Source organism: Pan paniscus, chromosome 21 (genome assembly GCF_029289425.2).
Source record: "Pan paniscus chromosome 21, NHGRI_mPanPan1-v2.0_pri, whole genome shotgun sequence".
In the NCBI taxonomy this organism is placed as follows: domain Eukaryota; kingdom Metazoa; phylum Chordata; class Mammalia; order Primates; family Hominidae; genus Pan; species Pan paniscus.
Window position 1 is genome coordinate 51,768,071 of NC_073270.2, and position 20,612 is coordinate 51,788,682.

General features: G+C 53.2%; 1 protein-coding gene across 2 annotated transcripts in view; it reads left to right on the forward strand.

The window, feature by feature from the left end:
- The window catches only part of SLC12A5 (solute carrier family 12 member 5), a 38,380-nt gene that overhangs the window by 6,437 nt on the left and 11,331 nt on the right, over window positions 1-20,612 (forward strand). Inside the window, exons 1-16 of one of the 2 annotated variants that reach the window (XM_003825997.7) lie at window positions 826-1,187; window positions 6,718-6,812; window positions 7,176-7,307; window positions 7,549-7,695; window positions 8,513-8,567; window positions 9,027-9,157; window positions 12,151-12,392; window positions 13,130-13,341; window positions 14,955-15,125; window positions 15,435-15,533; window positions 15,678-15,735; window positions 16,768-16,942; window positions 17,680-17,798; window positions 18,140-18,238; window positions 19,255-19,374; window positions 19,782-19,886. In XM_003825997.7, the coding sequence (XP_003826045.1) occupies window positions 1,136-1,187; window positions 6,718-6,812; window positions 7,176-7,307; window positions 7,549-7,695; window positions 8,513-8,567; window positions 9,027-9,157; window positions 12,151-12,392; window positions 13,130-13,341; window positions 14,955-15,125; window positions 15,435-15,533; window positions 15,678-15,735; window positions 16,768-16,942; window positions 17,680-17,798; window positions 18,140-18,238; window positions 19,255-19,374; window positions 19,782-19,886 (2,012 nt within the window). In that variant the 5' untranslated portion in view covers window positions 826-1,135. Of the gene's footprint in view, window positions 1-825; window positions 1,188-6,717; window positions 6,813-7,175; window positions 7,308-7,548; window positions 7,696-8,512; window positions 8,568-9,026; window positions 9,158-12,150; window positions 12,393-13,129; window positions 13,342-14,954; window positions 15,126-15,434; window positions 15,534-15,677; window positions 15,736-16,767; window positions 16,943-17,679; window positions 17,799-18,139; window positions 18,239-19,254; window positions 19,375-19,781; window positions 19,887-20,612 lie in introns of those variants that run through there. The other variant, XM_003825998.6, reaches the window with a different exon arrangement.

The following is a 20,612-nucleotide window of genomic DNA, read 5'->3' on the forward strand; positions in this document are numbered from 1 at the left end:
AGGGGATTAGACACTTCTGCCCCAGGAGAAAATCTGGTCTCAAACCGACAGGCGGCCTCATTCCGCCCTCCCCCAATTTGTCCCTGGCCAGCCTCAGGACCGGCCTGTCCTCCCTAGAGGCTGCACCATCCCTGGTGGAAAGTCAGTGGTCCCTGGAACCTGACTGCTGCCTCTTCTGCTCCTCCTCACCAGGTCTTATCTCTAGATCAGTCCGCAGTCAGAAGGTCCCTGGCTGTGGGCTCCAGGGACTTGTCTTGGGGGTGGGACGCTGGGACTCTTGTCAGTCTAAGCACAATGACAGAGTTCCTTGGAACTTCTCAGGCGCTACCCCACCCATTTTAAGACAGATTGGGTCAGTCAGCCCAGTGACCTGAACGCCCCTGGGGGTAGCACATTGCTTAATTATGGGCCCTGGGCTCTACATGCCTCCAGCTCCAATCTCTTGAGCAGTGGTATGAAAGAGGGTCTGGTTCTCCTCCCCCACTTCAGGGCTGGCCTCTCCAGTCTTGCAGAGAGGCTTCCCAAGGGCCCCATGTTCCATGGCGCACCTCCACGGCCACTTCAGTGCCCTTTATCTTCCCCCTGGGGGTTACCCCAGACCCCCAGTCAGGCAGCCGCTGCGGGGCCGCCTCCCCGCGGCCGCGACCTAGTTCCCTGCCGTTATTTTTAGGGCGCGGGATGGCACCTGCCCACGTGCCGGGCCCCGCCCGGAGAGTGGGTGGGGGGAGCTGCGTCTGCTCAAGGGAGGCGAGGCCCTGTCCCCTGAAGCACCCCCTTCATCCCACCCACGCAATCCCCCAGTTTTCGTGCAAGGGGGCCACTAGTCGCGCTCTGCCCGCCCCTCATCTTCTCTTCTCTCTCCCTCCCGCTCTCCCCCCAAAACCCCGCCAGTGGCTCACGCCTCCTGCATACGGGATGAGGTGAGCAGCGCCGCTGCTGAGAGGGGGCGCGCGCGGGTGTGAGCGTGTGTCCGTGTGCGAGTGTGTGTGCGCCGGGCGGGCGGGCACTGCAGCTTCTTCCTCCGTGGAGCGGAGAGCGAGAGAGAGCTACAGCGAACGAGAGAGCGGCGAAGGCGGGTAGAGGGGCGCGGGCGAGGCGGCGCAGCCATCCCCGGACCAGGGGCCGCGCCGCCACCATGCTAAACAACCTGACGGACTGCGAGGACGGCGATGGGGGAGCCAACCCGGGTAAGCTGTGGTCCGGGGGCGGCGGGGGAGGGGGCAGCGAGGAGAGGAGGCAGCTCTGGGGTTAGAGGCGGAGCGGGGGCCACCTCCTTCAGAGAGGAGGCTGGGACTGACCCGGGCGGTGGGCGCCAGTTGCAGCCTGGAGCTCAGCTCCATTGGAATGCTCCGGGCGCTGTCCAAGGTGCTGGAATGCGCCGCGCCCGGGGGCAGAGCTGCGGGCCGGGGGATTATCGCTGCCCACGGCTTCGGGCTGACTTGGGTTCGCTAAACCGGGGAGGCGGTGGGAAGGGGATAGAAGACCTAGAATGGGCTGATGTGGAGCTCGACGGCGGGAGGAGGACTCCTTTCCCCGACAGGGGACCCCGGCGTCCTGGCGCAGAGCAGGCACCCGTGGAGCCGGGGGGCGCAGTCTGCTGCAGTCCCTCGTTCTAAGACTTCCATCTGGAAGATGGGGGAAGAGGTGGCTGTGTGTGTGTGTGTGTGTGTGTGTGCGTGCGTATGTGTGTGTGTGCGTGTGTGTGTGTGGGGGGGGGGGGTTGGAGCCATATGACAGCCCCCCGTCCGGGCTGTGGTGTCTCCTTAAGACACCCAGATTGTCCCCTTGGTGCAATCTGGGACCCCTCCCCCAAGGCTTCCCAAGGTCCGACCTCAGACTGAAGCGTACTTCCTCCATAGATTTTCAGCTCTACTTTGCAGAATCTCTCTCTCGCTTTCCCGTGGGTTCCTATTCAGGACGGGAAGCAAGATCACCCTCCTTTCTTCCCTCTTTCCCCCTCCTCTCAGTTCCCTGGGGCGGTCCAGGGCGGGGCGGGGGGGAGTCTTTTTAGTTAGCTCTGCTAGCTTCCCCAGTGAGGCCTCAGAAATGGGGTCCCAGTGGCTGATTCCTCAGCGCCGCGACGCGGACACTGCGGACGCGCTGCGGTGGGTGCGGAGACTCGCAAGGAGCCGAGGGGCTTGCGACAAGTCCTTTCGCTGCTCCCGCTCTCCCCCGCCCTCCTCCGCGGCTTCCTTGCTCCGAGGTCTTGGGGCCAGCCACCCCCTCAGGCTCCCAGGCCCCCCGCCGCCCCCGAGCGGTCTCAGCCATCTATCACGGCTGTCAGCCACCCCCACCCCCCACTCTCCAGCGGCGCTGCGTCCCCTGCGCACTAGCGCGCCTCCCGCGCCTGCTGTCTGCGCTCAGCGCCTTCAAACGTTCCCCTGGGCACTGCTTGACCCTATGAGCCTAGACTCCAGCAGATCCCTCTGGCGGATGGCGCCTAGGGCTGAAAGAGCAGGGTCTTCTAGGGATTGGCAACCTTGACTCTGAGGTCCTCCGGATCCTGGATCTCAGGGCCAAGTGGTCGCTTGGAAAGGCTGGGGACACCAGGGTCCCTGATCCTTTGTCTGACTCCCCCCCACCCCCCGCCGCTTCCCGCAACTCCTCATTCCTCCTGGGGGCTGAGTGGTATACAGGTGCCAGAACTCCTAGCTGGCCCTCTCATCCACCTCCCCAGTGACCCTGGGATCACCTCATCCAGCGTCCGCCCCCTCCCCCGCGGGCTTCTGGCCGGAGGGGGAGGGGGTTTGGCAAAGTTGAGTCTGCGGCAGCGCCAGGCATCCCGACGCGGATCTTTCCATCCGGGATCCCCTTCAGATGCCTCCACTCTGAGAGGGGGACTCAGATGGAGAGCATCTCTCTGTTCCCTCAGACACCAGGTATGGTCCCATTTCCCAGCACCCGCTTTCTCTGCCAAGGTTTCACCAGGCCTTGGGGTTTCCACAGGGGCTCAGGAGGCCTAGAAAAGAGGCATCAGTGTGTGTGAGGCAAGAGTTGAACTAGGAACTCGCTTCAGTTCTATCCCCTCTCCGTTAGTTTCTAGACACTGAGTGCAGCGGACCCATCTGGAGACCTTCTTTCTATACATAGGGTCCAGGACCTGGAACTCAAATGGCCAGAACCTGGGTCATGTGCTGTGGGTCCCAGAGAGAGAAGTCCCCCCTCCTCCAAGCGGTGCTTGGAGATGGTGGTAGGAGGTGCTAAGGACCTTCTGGGCTTGAGAGAGGACCATCAGGCCAAGAGCCCCTGACATCTCTGATTCTAGATTCTTGGGGATGTACGGGAAGGAACTGGTTGCTGACCTCGGGCAGGTGGGGATGGCCCGAGCAAGAGGGCACTTCTGGACTAAAGAAGAGCCCAGGGATGTGTCCCGGTCTTCTTTCCCCTTGGGGTCTGACGCCCCGTCTCCCTCTCGGAGCTGGCCTAGGGATTCCCCCAGGCCCAGCCCCAGGCCCCGGGGAGGCTTCTTAGCCTGCGCCGCTCGCCTGTTTCCTCCCCGGGAGCTCTGGCCGCCGCAGCTTAATTGAAAGCCGATTCGGGTTGAGAGCTCCCAGGGGGCGGGGGCGGGGAGGGCTCAGCCTCAGTCTGGCCCTGCCTCTCGCGCGCGCGCCGCTCGGCGCTCCCGCATCACCCTTACTCTTGGCTCCGGGGAATCAGGGCGAGTTTCCCCTTAGCTGTTCTGGTCCTTTGAGAACTCGGAAGCTCATTCCCCATCCCCCTCAACCAGTGCGCCTGGCGTTCAGGGAGGGGACGAAATCAGCCCTGGCTGACAAGTCCCGGGAGCCTGGCGTCCCGCCCAGGCAGCTACTGGAAAGGCGGGACCCAGAACGAGCCTACCTAGCCGCCCTCTCCCCTGCCCTCATCTCCTGGCCCGGATCCGGCCTGGAGTCTGGCTCCGCGCTGCGCGCCGCGTTACATAAGCGGCTGCGGGCGCGCGGCCGGCTAGGCTCGGCGCTGCGCTCTCGGCCTGCGCGGTCGCCATGGAGACCGGCGCGGGGCCACCTAGTTGCAGGGTCTCGGGCCAGGAAGCCCCTATTCCTGTCCCCTGAGCGCCACCCGCCTCCGCGAAGGAGGAGGCGCTTGGGAGGGGGTGTGAAAGGCAGAGGGGAGGGGTTCTCCTGTCTGGTTGTCCTGGCCCTAAGAGGGGATGCTGCGGGGAAACGGACCCAGCTCCATAGGAGACAGGACCCCAAAATCTTGCGGCTGGATATGCGGCTGGAGATGTGGGATGGGGAGCCCCGGCTGGGTGGGCACCAAGTATGTTAATAATAATCGCAATTGTAATGATAGCAATAGCCACACTCGTGGCGGGCACACCTAATATGCATGATTTAATTTAATCCTAGCAACAGCCCTATGAGTTAAGCTTGGTTAGTATCCCTTTGCAAAGGAGGAAACTGAGGCGTAGAGAATTTGTGACTTGCTGAAAGTGACGACGCAGCCAGTGAAGCTGGGACTGGAATGTCAGTTTCCATAACTCCAGCCCCTTTTTTTAACCGTTAGGAAACATCCTTTCACCTCAGGTCCCCTCAGTCTCTAGTCCACACCATGATGTGCTGAGAACAGGAGGCATACTATCAGCATTTTAAAAGGACCTCTTCCTTGTTTCTCCTGTTCTCTGGCCCCAGAGAGCTCTTCTGAGACCCTGGGGTCCAGAAGGGAGCCCTGGAGAACTTAGCTCCAAAGACTTTTCCTGAGCACCTATTATGTGCTGGGAGGTGGGTCTCTTATTCCCAGGAACTCACATATGTGAGAAGAAAGAGCTGACGATTGCACCCTATTTGACAACCGGGAGTTTCTGCCTTGATGGATGAGGTGGAGGTGGTGGCAGAAGACTGGGTGGTGGGTTTCTTTGGAGCAGGCGAGGCATCACTCCTCCTGGCCCAATTTTTAGTCAGGAAGAGATTGGTTTTATAATAGAGACAGGCCATGCTCTGGCTGGGTGACTGAGGAAGGTTTCCCGGAGGTAGAGAGGAGGATGGGGAAGACGCAGATGGATGGAGATGGGGAGAAAGGGATGTCAGCCATCGAGGGGACAGGAGAATCTAGGTGCCTAGGGCCTCAATTTCACTTGGAATTTGATCAGCGGGGAGTTTCTCCGGTGTCCAGAGAGATGTCAACTGCTGGAATTCAGCCCCGGAATTGAGGAAGGGTCATGGCTGAAGCCAAGGAAATGTACCTATGGGGCCTCTTATATCTTTCTGAAGGGACCTTCCCCCCTGGTGCCCAAGATACTTTCTCCTCGAGTGATCTCATCTAGGCACATGGCTTCACACGCATACTACACATGTTTACATAGCTTACCCCCATCTCTTTCTCCTGCCTAGCCTCTTTGCTGCATGTATCCTGATTCGTATATCCAGGTGGCTTCTGCATGTATCCACTTGAGTGCCCTACAGTGCCTCACCCTCAGCTAAATTCAGCATCTTCCCCACCTCCAAACTCCTTCTCTTCTAGTCTTCCCATTTATCAAATAGCACCATCATCCAACCATTCACCCGTGCTAGAAACCGCAGACATTATCCTAGGTTCTTCCTCTCCCCCTCCCCAAACATCTGGCATGGAAATATGCCAATAATTCTGTCTGTTGCTCTACATTGCTCTGGTCAGGCACATCATCAGCCCTTACCTGGGTTACTGAAAGTCTCTAACTACGGTACTCTGTTTTCTTCACCTAAAAGCCAGAGTGATGGCTCTAAAACATGGGTTTATTCATGGTATTTTTTTTTTGCCTGAAACTCTTCAATGACTCCCCATTGCCCTCTGGATGAGGTCCACATTCTTGAACACGACCTGCTAATCATTTAAGGGACCAGCCCGCGCTTCCCTTCCCAGGCTCACCTTTTCACTTTTCACTGCCCCTTCCACAGACTCCAGCCAGATCATACTTCATTCCTCTAACCCACTCTATTCACTGTCACCTCTGGGCCATTGAACATGCTGTTCTGCTATTCTGTCTGCCTGGAACACCCTCCCTTCCTCCCTCCCAGGCTAGCTCTTACTCATTCTTCAGCTTTCAGCGGACACGTCACTTCCTCTGGGAAGCCTCCCATGACCTCCCAAGCTGGGCTGGATGCCTCTCCTGTGTCCCAGTCCCTTGATCTTCTATCCTAGAATTGACCATGCCAGATTGGAAATTCCTGGCTACTGGTTTGTCTCCCTGCACTTGGGTTGCTTTCCTGAGAACAAGGATGATGTCTTCTGTGTCTTACCCTGCTTCCCCCATGCCTGTATTGGCACACGGTAGACACTTGGTAAACACATTGTGAATGAAGATGAATAAAGGGCATAGGAGATGTCAGAGGGGGTCACTTCTTCAAGAAGTGGCACATCCTTGGGGCCTTGATCTGTAGTGCTCCTGGAAGGCAGACCTTCTCCACTGGGAAAGAACATGCCTCCACCCCAAACACCGGTATGAGCCCAGCTATAGTTAAGAAGGAAACTCTGGAGAGTCTTGGGGTGTCCTGGTAAATGGAATAGGACCCCCAAGAGCAAGGAAGCACTCACACATCTGTTAATACGCAGTGCATACCAGCTAGTGCATTAGGCTCTGTATACATGCTGTCAACTGCAACCCTGCAAGGAAGGTGGTATTAGCCCCATTTTCCCAATGCGCGAACTGAGATTCAGAGGGCTACTGTGGCTACACCACTGTATGCCCAGGTGGTTGGACAACAACTGATTGGTTCCAGATCCCTGACCCCTCTCCCTTCTCAGGTGATGGCAACCCCAAGGAAAGCAGTCCCTTCATCAACAGCACTGACACAGAGAAGGGAAAGGAGTATGACGGCAAGAACATGGCCTTGTTTGAGGTGGGCTGCTAGGGCTGTTGGGCCCCCACCTACAATTCATTATCCTGATTCATCAGCTGCTCTCTCCCTCCCTCCCTAGGGAGCAATACCCTCATCTCCACCCCTCCCTTGAGTCTACCTTCTTCCTTGAGCCTCCCCATCCCTCCTTTTCCCTCCTGGGATTTACTCCCTCTGCTCCCTGCCCTCCTCTCCTCATCCTACCATTCTTACCCCGTTCTCCTCACCTGTTCCTCCTCCTTTCCCATCTCATCCCAACCTGAATAGTTTCGTGCTCCTTGTCCCCATCTCTTCCTCTGCCCCTCGCCACCCAGCTCACTCCACTTGCTCCCCCAGCCTCCTAGCACTGACACCCTCCCTCCATAGGAGGAGATGGACACCAGCCCTATGGTGTCCTCCTTGCTCAGTGGCCTGGCCAACTACACCAACCTGCCCCAGGGAAGTAGGGAGCACGAAGAGGCAGAAAACAATGAGGGTGGAAAAAAGAAGCCGGTGCAGGTGAGGACCTCGGGGGATGAGAAATGGAAGAAAAGAGACGGATGGGGGGTGGGGGAGGATGGGGGAGGAAAATGGATTTGAATGGAGGGAGGGAAAGGGGATACAAATCAGAAAGAAGAGGGATGAAGGGTTGAGGATAGAGAGAAGAGGAAGGTGGGGGCAGAGAAACATGGAGGAGGAGCACACCTGGGGTGTTCGTAATGATGAGGACTGCAGAGACTGATGCTGGCCTCCCTGGCAGGCCCCACGCATGGGCACCTTCATGGGCGTGTACCTGCCGTGCCTGCAGAACATCTTTGGCGTCATCCTCTTCCTGCGGCTCACCTGGGTGGTGGGCATTGCAGGCATCATGGAGTCCTTCTGCATGGTGTTCATCTGCTGCTCCTGTGTGAGTGACACCCCTCCCCTCACCACCCCCTGACAGCTGGGGCTTGGCAGAGGCCTGGGGGTGGGAGGTGGGAGGATGGAAGCATGAGACCTGAGCTTTTTATAGGAACCACTGCTTATGATCTTTGAGAGTAAATTAGGCCTGACTGGTCCTTCCTGCATCTCACAGGCTTGTCCTTGATGGCTGTTAACCAGGTTTCACCTGGATCTCTCTGTGTGTAATTACACAAGTGATGCAGCTCATTGATGGAAATGATAAGGGTAGGGAAGAAAATAAAATTCACCTATAATCTTACAATAGTTAACATTTTGGCAGGTCCAGACTCACAAAAATGAGATTACATGTCACAAACAGCATTGTAACCAAATTCTTCCCATTCTCTCTAAAAAAATCAAATATTCGCCAAACACCTACTTCTTGATACATTTACGTGTCCTCGTACATAACCTTGAGACAGCTCTGCATGTGAGGTACGCAGTGTCGGAGCTGTTACTCCTATTCTATAGATGGAGAAACTGAGGCTTGGAGAAGTGAAGTGAGTTGTCTCAGGTCAGGCAGCTGGTCTGAGACCAGGCTGGGATTTCCAGAGCTCTCTGATGCCGTGGCTTGCTTGGGCTCCTTCCGTTCGCATGGTGAATAAGGTTTTCTTGAGAAGAAGGACTTGGCAGGAGTAGAAGTTGGAACAGGTCCAGGGAGCAGCTCAGCAGAAGAGAACCTGTGGGTTTGGCTGGTGTTTATGGGGTATAAGGCTTGGCCCCCACCCAGGCCACTGCGGCCCCTACCCCAGCCACCGCTCTGATGATCTCTTTCCTCACAGACGATGCTCACGGCCATCTCCATGAGTGCAATTGCAACGAATGGTGTTGTGCCTGGTAGGTGACTGGGGCTTTGTGGGGAGGGAGGATGGCTGGGTGGAAGGAGGGATAGTGCCCTGGGCTTTGGGGGACATCAAGGCCCAAGAGAGGTAATATTCTAGACTAGGGGGCTGGGCTGTATCTGTTTTCAGCCCTACTGGGGGCAGAGGAGGAGGCAGCTCTCGGTGTTGAATAGGGCAGCCCTCCCCCCACTCATCCTGAGACCCTCCTCTCCACCATCCGATTTTCTGAGCCATGACCTCCTTAAAGGGGTAGTTAGCAACATGGTAATTAGTGCTGCAAAATCCATGCAGAGTGGTTGCTTGGGTCTCTCACCAGTCCCCTTTCTAGGGCTGCAGCCCATAAGCCTGTGAGGCCTGGAGCAACCCCCTTCTGCCTCTGTCACTGAACACCCCTCACCCCTTACGGCAGCCCAGTGCCCCCGACCCTCTCGCTGATACCAGATTCTCCCTGCAGCTGGTGGCTCCTACTACATGATTTCCAGGTCTCTGGGCCCAGAGTTTGGGGGCGCCGTGGGCCTCTGCTTCTACCTGGGCACTACCTTTGCAGGAGCCATGTACATCCTGGGCACCATCGAAATCCTGCTGGTAAGAGGGGCTGAGGAGGAGGTGTGGAACCCCAGGTTGTCAGTCAGTTAATCAGTGCTCCCTGGACACCTCCTATAGGCCAGGCCATTCAGTGAGGCCAAAAATGTGGTTCAGTAAGGCCAAAGTCAGTTGTGGTTCTGTTTCTAAAGAGTTCACAGTCTAGTTGGGGAGACAAGATACAATAATTATGTAACATACACAGCTGTCGTTTATCAGGCCCCCACTGAGCTCTTAGCATCTTTCCAAGTGCTTTCCAACCATTCTCTTGTATCCTTACGAGGTTTAAGTATTACGATGCCCATTTTACAAATGAGAAGCTCAGAGAGGTGAGATAACTTCCTCAAGGTCACTCAGCTCTCAGATAGGCGGCAGAGGTGGGTTGATGAGTTAAAATATGGTAGAAATAAAAACAGTAATGTTATGCAGCAGCTACCATTGTGTGATTGCCTCCCAAGGGGCACGGACTGTGCTAGGTACTCTATGATGTTAATGGTAGATGGCTGGTGGCTATTGGATTGCAAAAGAGAAGAACCAGGGGAGGGACCCGTATAAAGACATCTGTTGGGAATAGTGACTGATGGAGAGAAACCAGGTTGCTGGGCAGTGCTTGAAGTCAGGACTGGTGACTTAGGTCTCCATCCTTCATCCCCTTCCTGTAGGGCATGGGTGCTGAAGAGGTGTCCCTGGTGGATAGGAAGTAGAGCTGACATGTCCCAAGCCCCTACTCTGTGCAGGCCCCAAGGCTTGAAGTATATCATTTTATTTTATCGTCATGACTCTCTCATGAGTTAAAGGTGGCCATTTTATTTTATTTTATTTTTTATTTCTTTTGAGACAGAGTCTCACTCTGTTGCCCAGGCTGGAGGGCAGTGGTGCAATCACTGGCAGCCTCGACTTCCCAGGTTCAAATGATCCCCCCCACCAGTTCAGCCTCCCAAGTAGCTGGTAAGCACCACCATGCCCAGCTAATTTTTGTATTTTTTTGTAGATAGGGGTCTCACTATGTTGCTCAGGCTGGTCTCAAACTCCTGAGTTTAAAATGATCCTCCCACCTCAGCCTCCCAAAGTGTTGGGATGACAGGCGTGAGCCACTGCACCTGGCTAAAAGGTGGCCATTTTACAGATGAGGAAAGCAAGGCTCAGAGTTTAAGGAACGAATGGAAGGAATATGAACCTTGGTCTTTCTGACTTCCAGAGCCTTACACAAGTGATGCAGCTTCATTGATGAAAATGATAAGGGTAGAGAAGAAAATAAAATTCACCTATAATCTTACAATAGTTAACATATGGTAGGTCCAGACTCACAAAAAATGAGATTACATGTCACAAACAGCATTGTAACTGAATTCTTCCCATTCTCTCTAAAAAATCAAATATTCACCAAACGCCTACTTCTTGATACATTTACATGTCCTCTATACCACACTGCCTTGGAAACCTAGAACTAGAAGGTGTCACAGCAATTAGTGTCGCGGCAGGATGGAAGAGGGCAGGACAGGGAGGATGGATGGGGCATGAAAGGCCTGAGGAGGCAAATGATGAGGGAGAATAGACCTCCATGACTTTAAAAAATTAAAATATTTGAAAATTGTTGTAAATGCAATTCTGCCCATTGCAGAAAATTGGGGGAATATCCAAGTCATGAAAAAATGTAAAGAAGGAAATAAGTCACCCAAAGAAAATAACCATTAACATTTTGGTGTATTGCCTTCTAGTTTTTGTTTTTCTATGTGGTATTGTATTCTGTCTATGTAAAATATAACCCTATACCTAAGCAACTCATATTCTCTTTGTATATATTATTTGCAGTGAAAATAACTCTTGGAAGAATGTAAACGTTAATATTTAGCATGGGAATTTTAGAAAATACAGATGTGCACAAAGAATAGATTATCCACATTTTTTATGATTCAGGGAAAACTACTGACAACATTTTGATGTACTTATGAAAACACATACAGACGTATACTAATATACGTATATATCTTCACATACACATTTATAAAAATGAGATAATGAGACATATTCTTTTTCAAAAACCTGATTGTGTTCACCTAATGTACCATGGATACCTTTTAAAGTCAGTCCATATAAATCTATGTCATCTGGCCGGGCACAGTGGCTCATGCCTGTAATCCCAGAACTTTGGGAGGCCGAGGCAGTTGGATCACCTGAGGTCAGGAGTTCGAGACCAGCCTGACTGATACGGTGAAACCCCGTCTCTACTAAAAATACAAAAATTAGCCAGGGGTGGTGATGGGCACCTCTAATCCCAGCTACTCGGGAGGCTGAGGCAGGAGAATCACTTGAACCCAGGAGGTGGAGGTTGCAGTGAGCCAAGATTGCGCCACTGCACTCCAGCCTGGGCAACAAGAACAAAACTTTATTTCAAAAAAAAAAAAAAAAAAAAAAAACCACCCCCACAATAAAAAACCAACAGCAACAATAAAAAACCAACTACATCATCTTTTTTAATAGCTCCATAGTCTGTGGGGATATCATGATTTATTCACCCAACCTCTAGTGATGAACATTTATTTCCACCTTTCTATTAGAAATTATTAAAATGATAAATAATTATTAAGAATTATAATTAACAAAAATAACAGAAGTAATTGCTTCCAGCATCCTTGCAATGTCATTTTTTAAAAAATGTATTTTTATTTGTTTTTGAGATGGGGTCACGTTATGTTGCCTAGGCTGGTATTGAAATCCTGGCTTCAAGTGATCCTCCCACCTTGGCCTCTCAAAACACTGAGATCACAGGTGTGAGCCACCATGCCTGGCCTTATAATGTCATTTTTAAATGGCTGCATCATAGTCCTTGCAGGACAGGCCATGCCTTCTTTAGCGATTCTCCTATTACTGGATGTCTTTTCCAGTCTGGTACCACTGTGACTGTGCTGTGATGAGCATCTTTTTTCCTAAAGCGCTGCCTGTAGTGCAAAGGGCTGCTGACTTAGGTCTCTGTTCTTCCTGCCCCTTTCCCACAGGCTTACCTCTTCCCAGCCATGGCCATCTTCAAGGCAGAAGATGCCAGTGGGGAGGCAGCAGCCATGCTGAACAACATGCGTGTTTACGGCACCTGTGTGCTCACCTGCATGGCCACTGTGGTGTTTGTGGGTGTCAAGTATGTCAACAAGTTTGCCCTTGTCTTCCTGGGTTGTGTCATCCTCTCCATCCTGGCCATCTATGCTGGGGTCATCAAGTCTGCCTTCGACCCACCCAACTTCCCGTGAGTGCTGCTGCTCTGAGCCCAAGGAATCGTCCTCCTACCTCCCTGGCCCTGTTTCAGAGTCTCTGCCAAACTCCCCCTCCCTGCCCCTCAGAATCTCAGAGTGGTGTGGGTTGGGAGTAGCTTCCCTTGGGAGGGAAAATCTCTCTTAGTTTGGGGGCAATCTCTTCAGAGTGAGGTAACTTTTCTGGAGGAGGGAACAATTTACCTTGTAAGAGTCAACTTCTTGCTGGTAGGGTGGACTTAGGAAGAATTAAGTGGGAATGAGTTCCAAAGCAATGAATGCTGTCTGTGGTAGGGAAACCTTTCCTGGGTGGGGACAACCTCCTGGAATGGGACAATCTCCTAGTGTTGGACAACTCCTCCAGGATGGGAAAAGACACAGAAGTCTAGAGGGTCCAGGGACTCAGATCCAAGTCCACTCCATCCACTGCTCAGAGGTAGAGGGCGGCCCCCGAGACCGCTGTCCACGGTGCTGAAACACAGCATTGCACTAATGCGGTGCTTCTCCACCTTGGCGGCTTATTAGAATCACTTGGGGAGCTTAAGAAAAAAAAAAAAAAAAAAAAAAAAAAAAAAAAAAAAAGCCAATGGCCAGGCTTCATTTAAATTAAACGAGGAACTCTGGATATGGGGACCTGGCGTCCGTGTGTTTAAAAGGTCTCCCGGTGGCTGTATTGTGCAGCGAGGGCAAGGTTATGTGGCTCCCCACCTTCCTCCCTTGTTTCTCTCCCTAGGATCTGCCTCCTGGGTAACCGCACGCTGTCTCGCCATGGCTTTGATGTCTGTGCCAAGCTGGCTTGGGAAGGAAATGAGACGGTGACCACACGGCTGTGGGGCCTTTTCTGCTCCTCTCGCTTCCTCAACGCCACCTGTGATGAATACTTCACCCGAAACAATGTCACAGAGATCCAGGGCATCCCTGGTGCTGCCAGTGGCCTCATCAAAGGTCTGCGGAGGGACAAGGGCTGGCATCCAGGGAACGCTGCAGGGATTGTAGGTTAAGTGGTCAGGATTAAGGGGCCCTCCTTGGGATTCAGCTAAATTCAATCAGCTTTAATTGAGCACCTACTCTGAGTTACATTCTGTCCTTGGCATCAGGGAGGAGTAAGGTGAAAAGGAGACAAGTATCTCACCGCTAGTAGGAAAAGAAGTCATCAACGTAACAAGTGGTCACTGAGCACCTACAGAGTGCCCAGCATTGTGCTGAGTGCTAGGAACACAAAATAAATAAGCCACAGTTCCTGGCCTCAAGGAGACTAATGGCAGAAATAGATGTAATAGCAAATACATTATGCCATATGTAGATGTGCATTCAATGCACAGAGAATGCCCAGGGGTGGGAGAGTTCATGTGTATAAGATGGCAATAGGCTTCCTGGACTCACCTGAGGAGGGTTTTGAAGGACAAATGAAAGATCTTCAGTTCTATGAGAGGAGTAAGGAAATTGCAACCAGAAGAACAGCTTGCCTAAAAGCAGGCAGAGGCAGAAGAGTTTATTGTGTCTTTCCAATCACAAGTAATTTGGTATGACTGGGGCATAAAGAGCAAAATAAGGTGGAGAAAGAAGCGATGTAGGAGAGGCTGGCATGAGCCAGATCATGGCAGGCCTTGGAAGCCGTTTTGGAGAGTTGGGACCACATTCTGAAGGCAATGAGGAGCCACCAAGGGGTTTTGGGAAAGGGAGGGACGTGGTCAGATCTCCATTTTTTGAAGGTTCATTCTGGCTGCTAATGTGGATGGGTTAAAGGGGTGAGAGGAGAGAGGCAGGGGGCCCAGGAAGGGGCTGAAGCTATGAGTCCAGGAGAGAGAGATGGTGGTTTTCTGAGTGAGAGTGATGGAATGGTGTCTGTGGGAATTACTGCAGTGCTTCTCAACCAGGGCTGTTTTGCCACCCAGGAAACATTTGGCTGTGTCTGCAGACGTTTTTGGTTGTCAAAACTGGAGGGGTGTACCTGGCATCTAGTAGGTAGAGGCCACGATGCTGCTAAACATCCTACAATGCTATAGGGCAGTCCTCCACAGCAAAGAATTATCTGGCCGGGAGTGTCACTAGTGCCACAGTGGAGAGACCTTGGAATGGAGAGAAGGGGCATATTTAAGAAATATTAAGGAGGGGTTAAAGGACAGAAGTTGGAGGTGGTATTGAAGTTGGGGAAGGGGAGAGGGAGCAGTGTAGGGCAGGGTGTCAGAATTGATGATGGTGCCATTTACTGAAATATGGGATGCAGGAAAGGAGCTGGTTTGGGGTGGGTGGAGGGTGAGATCAATTTGGGACACATCGACTCAATCTGAGATGGGTCTTTATTTGCTCATTTACTCCACTAGATTGGACTGTTTCATGGTAGTGACTGGGTCTGATTAGTCTGTGAAAGGTCTGTACATAGCCTGGCCCAAATCAGGAGCTTAGGAAATGTCAGTGGAAATGAAATAGAGATAAGGCCGGGGAGAGTGAGATGGGGTTGATCTTGACCCTGACTTTTTGCCCCCTCCCACCTCCTGGTCCCAGAGCTCTGGTCCCCTTATGGCTGGCCTCCCCCTGAGCATTCTGTCTCCCCACAGAGAACCTCTGGAGCTCCTACCTGACCAAGGGCGTGATTGTGGAGAGGAGTGGGATGACCTCGGTGGGCCTGGCCGATGGCACTCCTATCGACATGGACCACCCTTATGTCTTCAGTGATATGACCTCCTACTTCACCCTGCTGGTTGGCATCTACTTCCCCTCAGTCACAGGTGAAGGGGAGCTCAGAGAGGGAAGACTCTGCCTGTGAGTGGATGGGGAAGAGAGAGTCGATGATGATGTTGGGAATTTCTTACTCCAAAAACCCCATCATGAAAGCAACCGCAACATTTCACTTCCCATTGGAGAGATGAGGGAATTAAGGCCAGGAGAAGCTAAGTAACATGTCCAAGGTCTCACACAAGCCAGTATGTTAGGACTAGATCCCAGACTCACTGACCCTGAGGGTGGTGCCCTTTTTTCTCATCTGTCTGGTCTCCTGTGGCCCTGGCTTGAGTCCTAGCTGCACTTCTGTTTTGCAGGGATCATGGCTGGTTCTAACCGCTCTGGGGACCTGAGGGATGCCCAGAAGTCAATCCCCACTGGCACCATCCTGGCCATCGCCACCACCTCTGCTGTCTGTATCCTGCACAGCTGTGCTGGGACCACCCTCGGGGGAGGGCAAGAGGGAGGGCAGCTGAACTTGCTGCCTTACCTGCTGGTGCAGGAGGGGTGGGGAGGGGGAGGACTGAACCGTGGGGATTCTCCTTTATCCTCTGCTGCAGACATCAGCTCCGTTGTTCTGTTTGGGGCCTGCATTGAGGGGGTCGTCCTGCGGGACAAGTAAGATAATTGGGGTTGATCCTATTCTGGGGGAGGGGTGGGTATAGAAGGCTGAGTTCTGGGAAACAGACCCATCAGGAGGTGCTGGGACCTGTGTGAGGGGCCTGTGGGAGGGAGGCCACGGGGATTGCTTGCAAAGTCATCTTCTTATATTTCATCTTCCTTCTGTCACTCCAGTTTGAGAAGCTTGGATGGTGTCTCATTTCCTTTAGGATAATGATACTTTCCTTTTCTTTAAAACGGATTAATTCAATAGTGTGTCTAACATTTACTGAATGTCCATGTGTTGGTCACACAGACAGGAGTGGTATTTATCTGTGTTCCCTCCGAGATTCTGGAGGCAGCACAGATAAATAACACATGGTTTTTGTACTGAAGGAGCTCTTCTTGGTGGGTCTATACTGGCCAACAGACTTTAAGTGCAGTCGGTAGGGGTGGCCATACAGGAAAGCCCGGGGGCTTCAGTCCAGTCCTTAGGGGTCTTCCCAGGGAAGTCTTCTCAGAGGAGGGGAGGCTAGAAGTGTCTTATACACTTTATCTCACTTATCCTTCCTGCTTTTAAGGTTGAGCAGAGATTAGGCAGCTTGGAGGAAGGGCATTCCAGGCAATGGGGAGCCAGGGTGGAGGGGAGAAATGTGTGCGCATGCCTGCAGCTGTGAGTGCTCACTGTCCCGGAGCACTCACGTCTGAAGGGCATGAGCACACACAACTGGCCGGGTGGTGTAGGAGGTCCTCTCAGAATCACTTTCCACTGGTACCACCAGGCTTCTGTAAGGGAATGCAGTGGGGGACGTGGGGCTGGGACCTATGCTGGAGACAGGCCTAGAGGCCTGGTTTTCAGTATCAGGAAATTAGAGAATTATTTTATCAAGGAAAAAACAATGGAACATTTGGGGCTCTGCCTCCCCTGTCACCCTTACAGAACTTAGTCCTGTGGCAGGCACACAGTTGGTTCTGTAGTTGGTATGGAGACCTGCCCTGGAAATCCAGGCAGCACTGCTCACCTGGCATCTCCTGTCCACATCATTCCAGGTTTGGCGAAGCTGTGAATGGCAACCTGGTGGTGGGCACTCTGGCCTGGCCATCTCCATGGGTAATTGTCATCGGATCCTTCTTCTCCACCTGTGGGGCTGGGCTGCAGAGCCTCACGGGGGCCCCACGCCTGCTGCAGGCCATCTCGAGGGATGGCATTGTGCCCTTCCTGCAGGTCAGTGTGGGAGAAGAACAGCCCACCCTCAGTAGACCAGCCAGGCCCCTGCCCAGAGAGACCACACAGTGACCCAGGGCCATAACCAGCCTTAGACTACCTCCTGGGCCACTTCTGCTCTGTAGTGCACTGGCCAGGCCTATCTGGCAGGGCCTGAGGCACAGGGACAGGGTGGTGTGGGGTGTCAGGAGTTGGGCAGGGCATTGGGTGGTGCCCTGTCTGTGGCTTCTCCTTCACCCAGATGGAAGGATAAGTGTGTCTTACTTGGGATTTGGCCCATGGTCAGTGCATCCCTTGGAGCACTGTCTGCTCTTGGGGAAAAAATAAATGGCCCTGTTTTGGCACTGTGGTTGGTCGGAGACCTGGGGAGGCAGTCAAAGGGCAAGAAAAGGGTAGCTTTTACCATGGTGCTAAAAAAAAAAGACGGATGGAGCACAGGGTCGTGGTGGCTTGCTGGCTTCCTGACAGCTCCTCTCCCATCTGGTCCTCTGCAGCTGCTTTCCCCCTCTAGGGATCATTTGAACTTCATGGCACTGGGGTGCCGATGTCAGGGTGGGCAAGATGCAGCGAAAGCCTGTTATCCATTTGCATTCCCCTGGAGGAAGAGAAATGCATCCTCTCCCTACCTCCTCTTTGGTGATAGGATTCCTGCCTCTACTCCACTGGTTCCCAAGGCTAGGGGAGAGGGCTGAGAAATCCTTGAGGTCTCAGTCCCATGATGATTGCTCTTTCCCCAGGTCTTTGGCCATGGCAAGGCCAATGGAGAGCCGACCTGGGCCCTGCTCCTGACTGCCTGCATCTGCGAGATTGGCATCCTCATCGCATCCCTCGACGAGGTGGCCCCCATCCTCTCTATGTGCGTGCCTGACTTCTTGCCCTCCCCCCTGGTTCAGGGTGTTTCTCTATCTGAATCCTGCAGCCGTTACCTGTGACAACCCACCCAGACACTTTAACAACCCCAGGAAGTTCCCCATTGGTCGTAGAAGCCCATTGTTTGTTATAGAGAGATTCATCCACACGTGTTATTAGGGTGTGTTGTAAGGGTATTTGGCTTGAAACCCCTTCCTAAGCACCACAGCATGATCTGGCCACCTCCTGACTTCTTGTCCCCTTTCCCCCTTTCTCTGCCCATGCTGTTGTTTCTGTTTCTGCCTCCCTTTGCATCTCTGTCTCCCCTGGGGCCTTCCTGTGTTCCAGGTTCTTCCTGATGTGCTACATGTTTGTGAATCTGGCCTGTGCAGTGCAGACGCTGCTGAGGACACCCAACTGGAGGCCACGCTTTCGATATTACCACTGGTGGGTGCTCTGTCCCCACACTTCCACTGAGCCACTTGCTCATCTCCACCCCAATCCTCACCTTACTCCAGTCCACCCCCTCTGGGTCTAAGGACCCCAAACCTGAAGAGGACATCCTTTTTTCTCCAGCTTTTGTTGACCAACTCACATGAGGAAGGTCCCGGAGAGGGTCTCCTAACAATCATAAATAATAACATAGCAGCATCATAAGCGGTCTCAGCTGGAATCTCTCTCCTGTCCGTGATGCCCAATAGCTCACAATGTAGCAGGGAGGCTGGAAGTCAGCTGGCCAGAGTTCAAATCATGACTCTGCACTTCCTAGCTGTGAGACCTTGGGCTGATGATGTAGCTTCTCAGAACCTCAGTTTCCTCAGCTGTGAAATGGGCATGATAGCTGCACCTGCCTGTGGGTTCTTGTGAGGACTACAGTACATGGCAGATGCTCATTGCACAGAGGCTGCAGTTCTCTTATCATTTTCCTCTATGGCTCTTCATCCTCACAATAGGCCCTCGGGGGCAGACGGAGCAGAAATGATCATGCTTGTCCTACAAAAGGAAACTGAGGCCCAAAGAGGGCAAGGGACCGGCCCAAGGTCCCCCAGCAAGACTGTGACACAACTGGGCTAGAACCAGGGCTGCCCACTCCTGTCTGGATGCTCCGGCTTTGCTGGTGGCCTTCTCCTGGGAGGACCCGTTTCCACTCCCCTGAGACCCTGGCCTCAGAATGCACCTGGCCAGGCCTGTCTGGCAGGGTCTGAGGAACAGGGACAGGGTGGTGTGGGGTGTCAGGAGTTGGGCAGGGCATTGGGTAGTGCCCTGTCTGTGGCTTCTCCTCACCCAGAAGATCCCATATCCCCGTAGTCCTCATGGGGATGATGGTGTGAGTTCCCCTAGACCGGGCTGTCACCTCCCAGGTCTTGCCCATGCCCTGCCCCATCTCCCTCTTGCTTTCTAAGTCCCAGCTTCAGCAACAGCCCTGCTGGGGCTCAGAGGCTGGGTCTCCCCACCTTGTCTAGGACCCTCTCCTTCCTGGGCATGAGCCTCTGCCTGGCCCTCATGTTCATCTGCTCCTGGTATTATGCACTGGTAGCCATGCTCATTGCTGGACTCATCTACAAGTACATTGAGTACCGTGGGTGAGTGTGGGGAGTGGAGGTTGGGGTGGCTGGGGAAGGCTGAAGGGTGGTGGGAAGGAGAGGGAAGGGGTCATGAGGGATTGGGGTGGTGGGGGTGAGATGAAGCAGGGAGTAGGAGAGGATGGGGCTGGAGTAGAAGGAGAGGGTGATATGGGGTGACATTGGAAGATGGGGGGTGGAGGCAGAGGCTTTGAGAAATGGACAGGAATGGTGAGAGAATGGATTTAGAAGTGATTTTCCAAGGAAACTTAGCCAAGGCTTGGTTGAGTCTGTTGGCAGGAGTGATACACATGTCCTTTCTGAGCCTGAGAGATGGCTCTGCCCTGGGGTAGCTGGTGCAGTGTAGATGGTTCTCCCTGCCCCCTCCTGGCTTTCTGCTCTCATGTGATCCACTTCCCGGCTCCCAGGGCAGAGAAGGAGTGGGGCGATGGGATACGAGGTCTGTCTCTCAGTGCGGCTCGCTATGCCCTCTTACGCCTGGAGGAAGGGCCCCCACACACCAAGAACTGGAGGTAAGTGGTGAGGGCACGGGTGTGCATGAGAGTGTGTATGCATGAGTGCAAGGCTCAGGAGATAGGGGGAAGGGAGCAGGGCCTCACTTATCCTGCTTGCTTTGTTTTGCTGAGTAGTGCCCTAAAAGCCCAGCCTTGTCTGATTCCTTCCCACCTGAAACACTGAGGCTGAGCTGAGTTCCAGACATTTATGTGGGTATGTAAATGTCCACATACCCCACCATGCTAGCCTCCTGAGCAGTCATCCATTCATTCATTTCATCATTTCCATCATTTTTTCATAAAACATGAATGCCTGATGTATGGCAAGTCCCCTTCTAGTCTCTGGGGATGTAGGAAGCTCACAGTTTTGTGGAGAAGACACACACGGGGACAGACAAACATCAGATCATGTAGCATTTGCTCTGAGACAGGTGGAATCGTTCCCTTTGAGAGTTATAGGGGCTCTTAGGCATCTCTAGATTAATGACAATTCATCCATTTTATTCACGTGAAAATCAGGGATGCCGAGTGTGGTGGCTCATGCCTGTAACCCAACAGTTTGGGAGGCTGAGGCAGGTGGATCACTTGAGGCCAGGAGTTTGAGACAAGCCTGGACAACATGGCGAGACCCCATCTGTGCTAAAAATACAAAAATTAGCCAGGCATGGTGGCGTGCACCTGTAGTCCCAGCTACTCAGGATACTGAGGCAGAATAGCTTGAACCCAGGAGGCAGAGGTTATAGT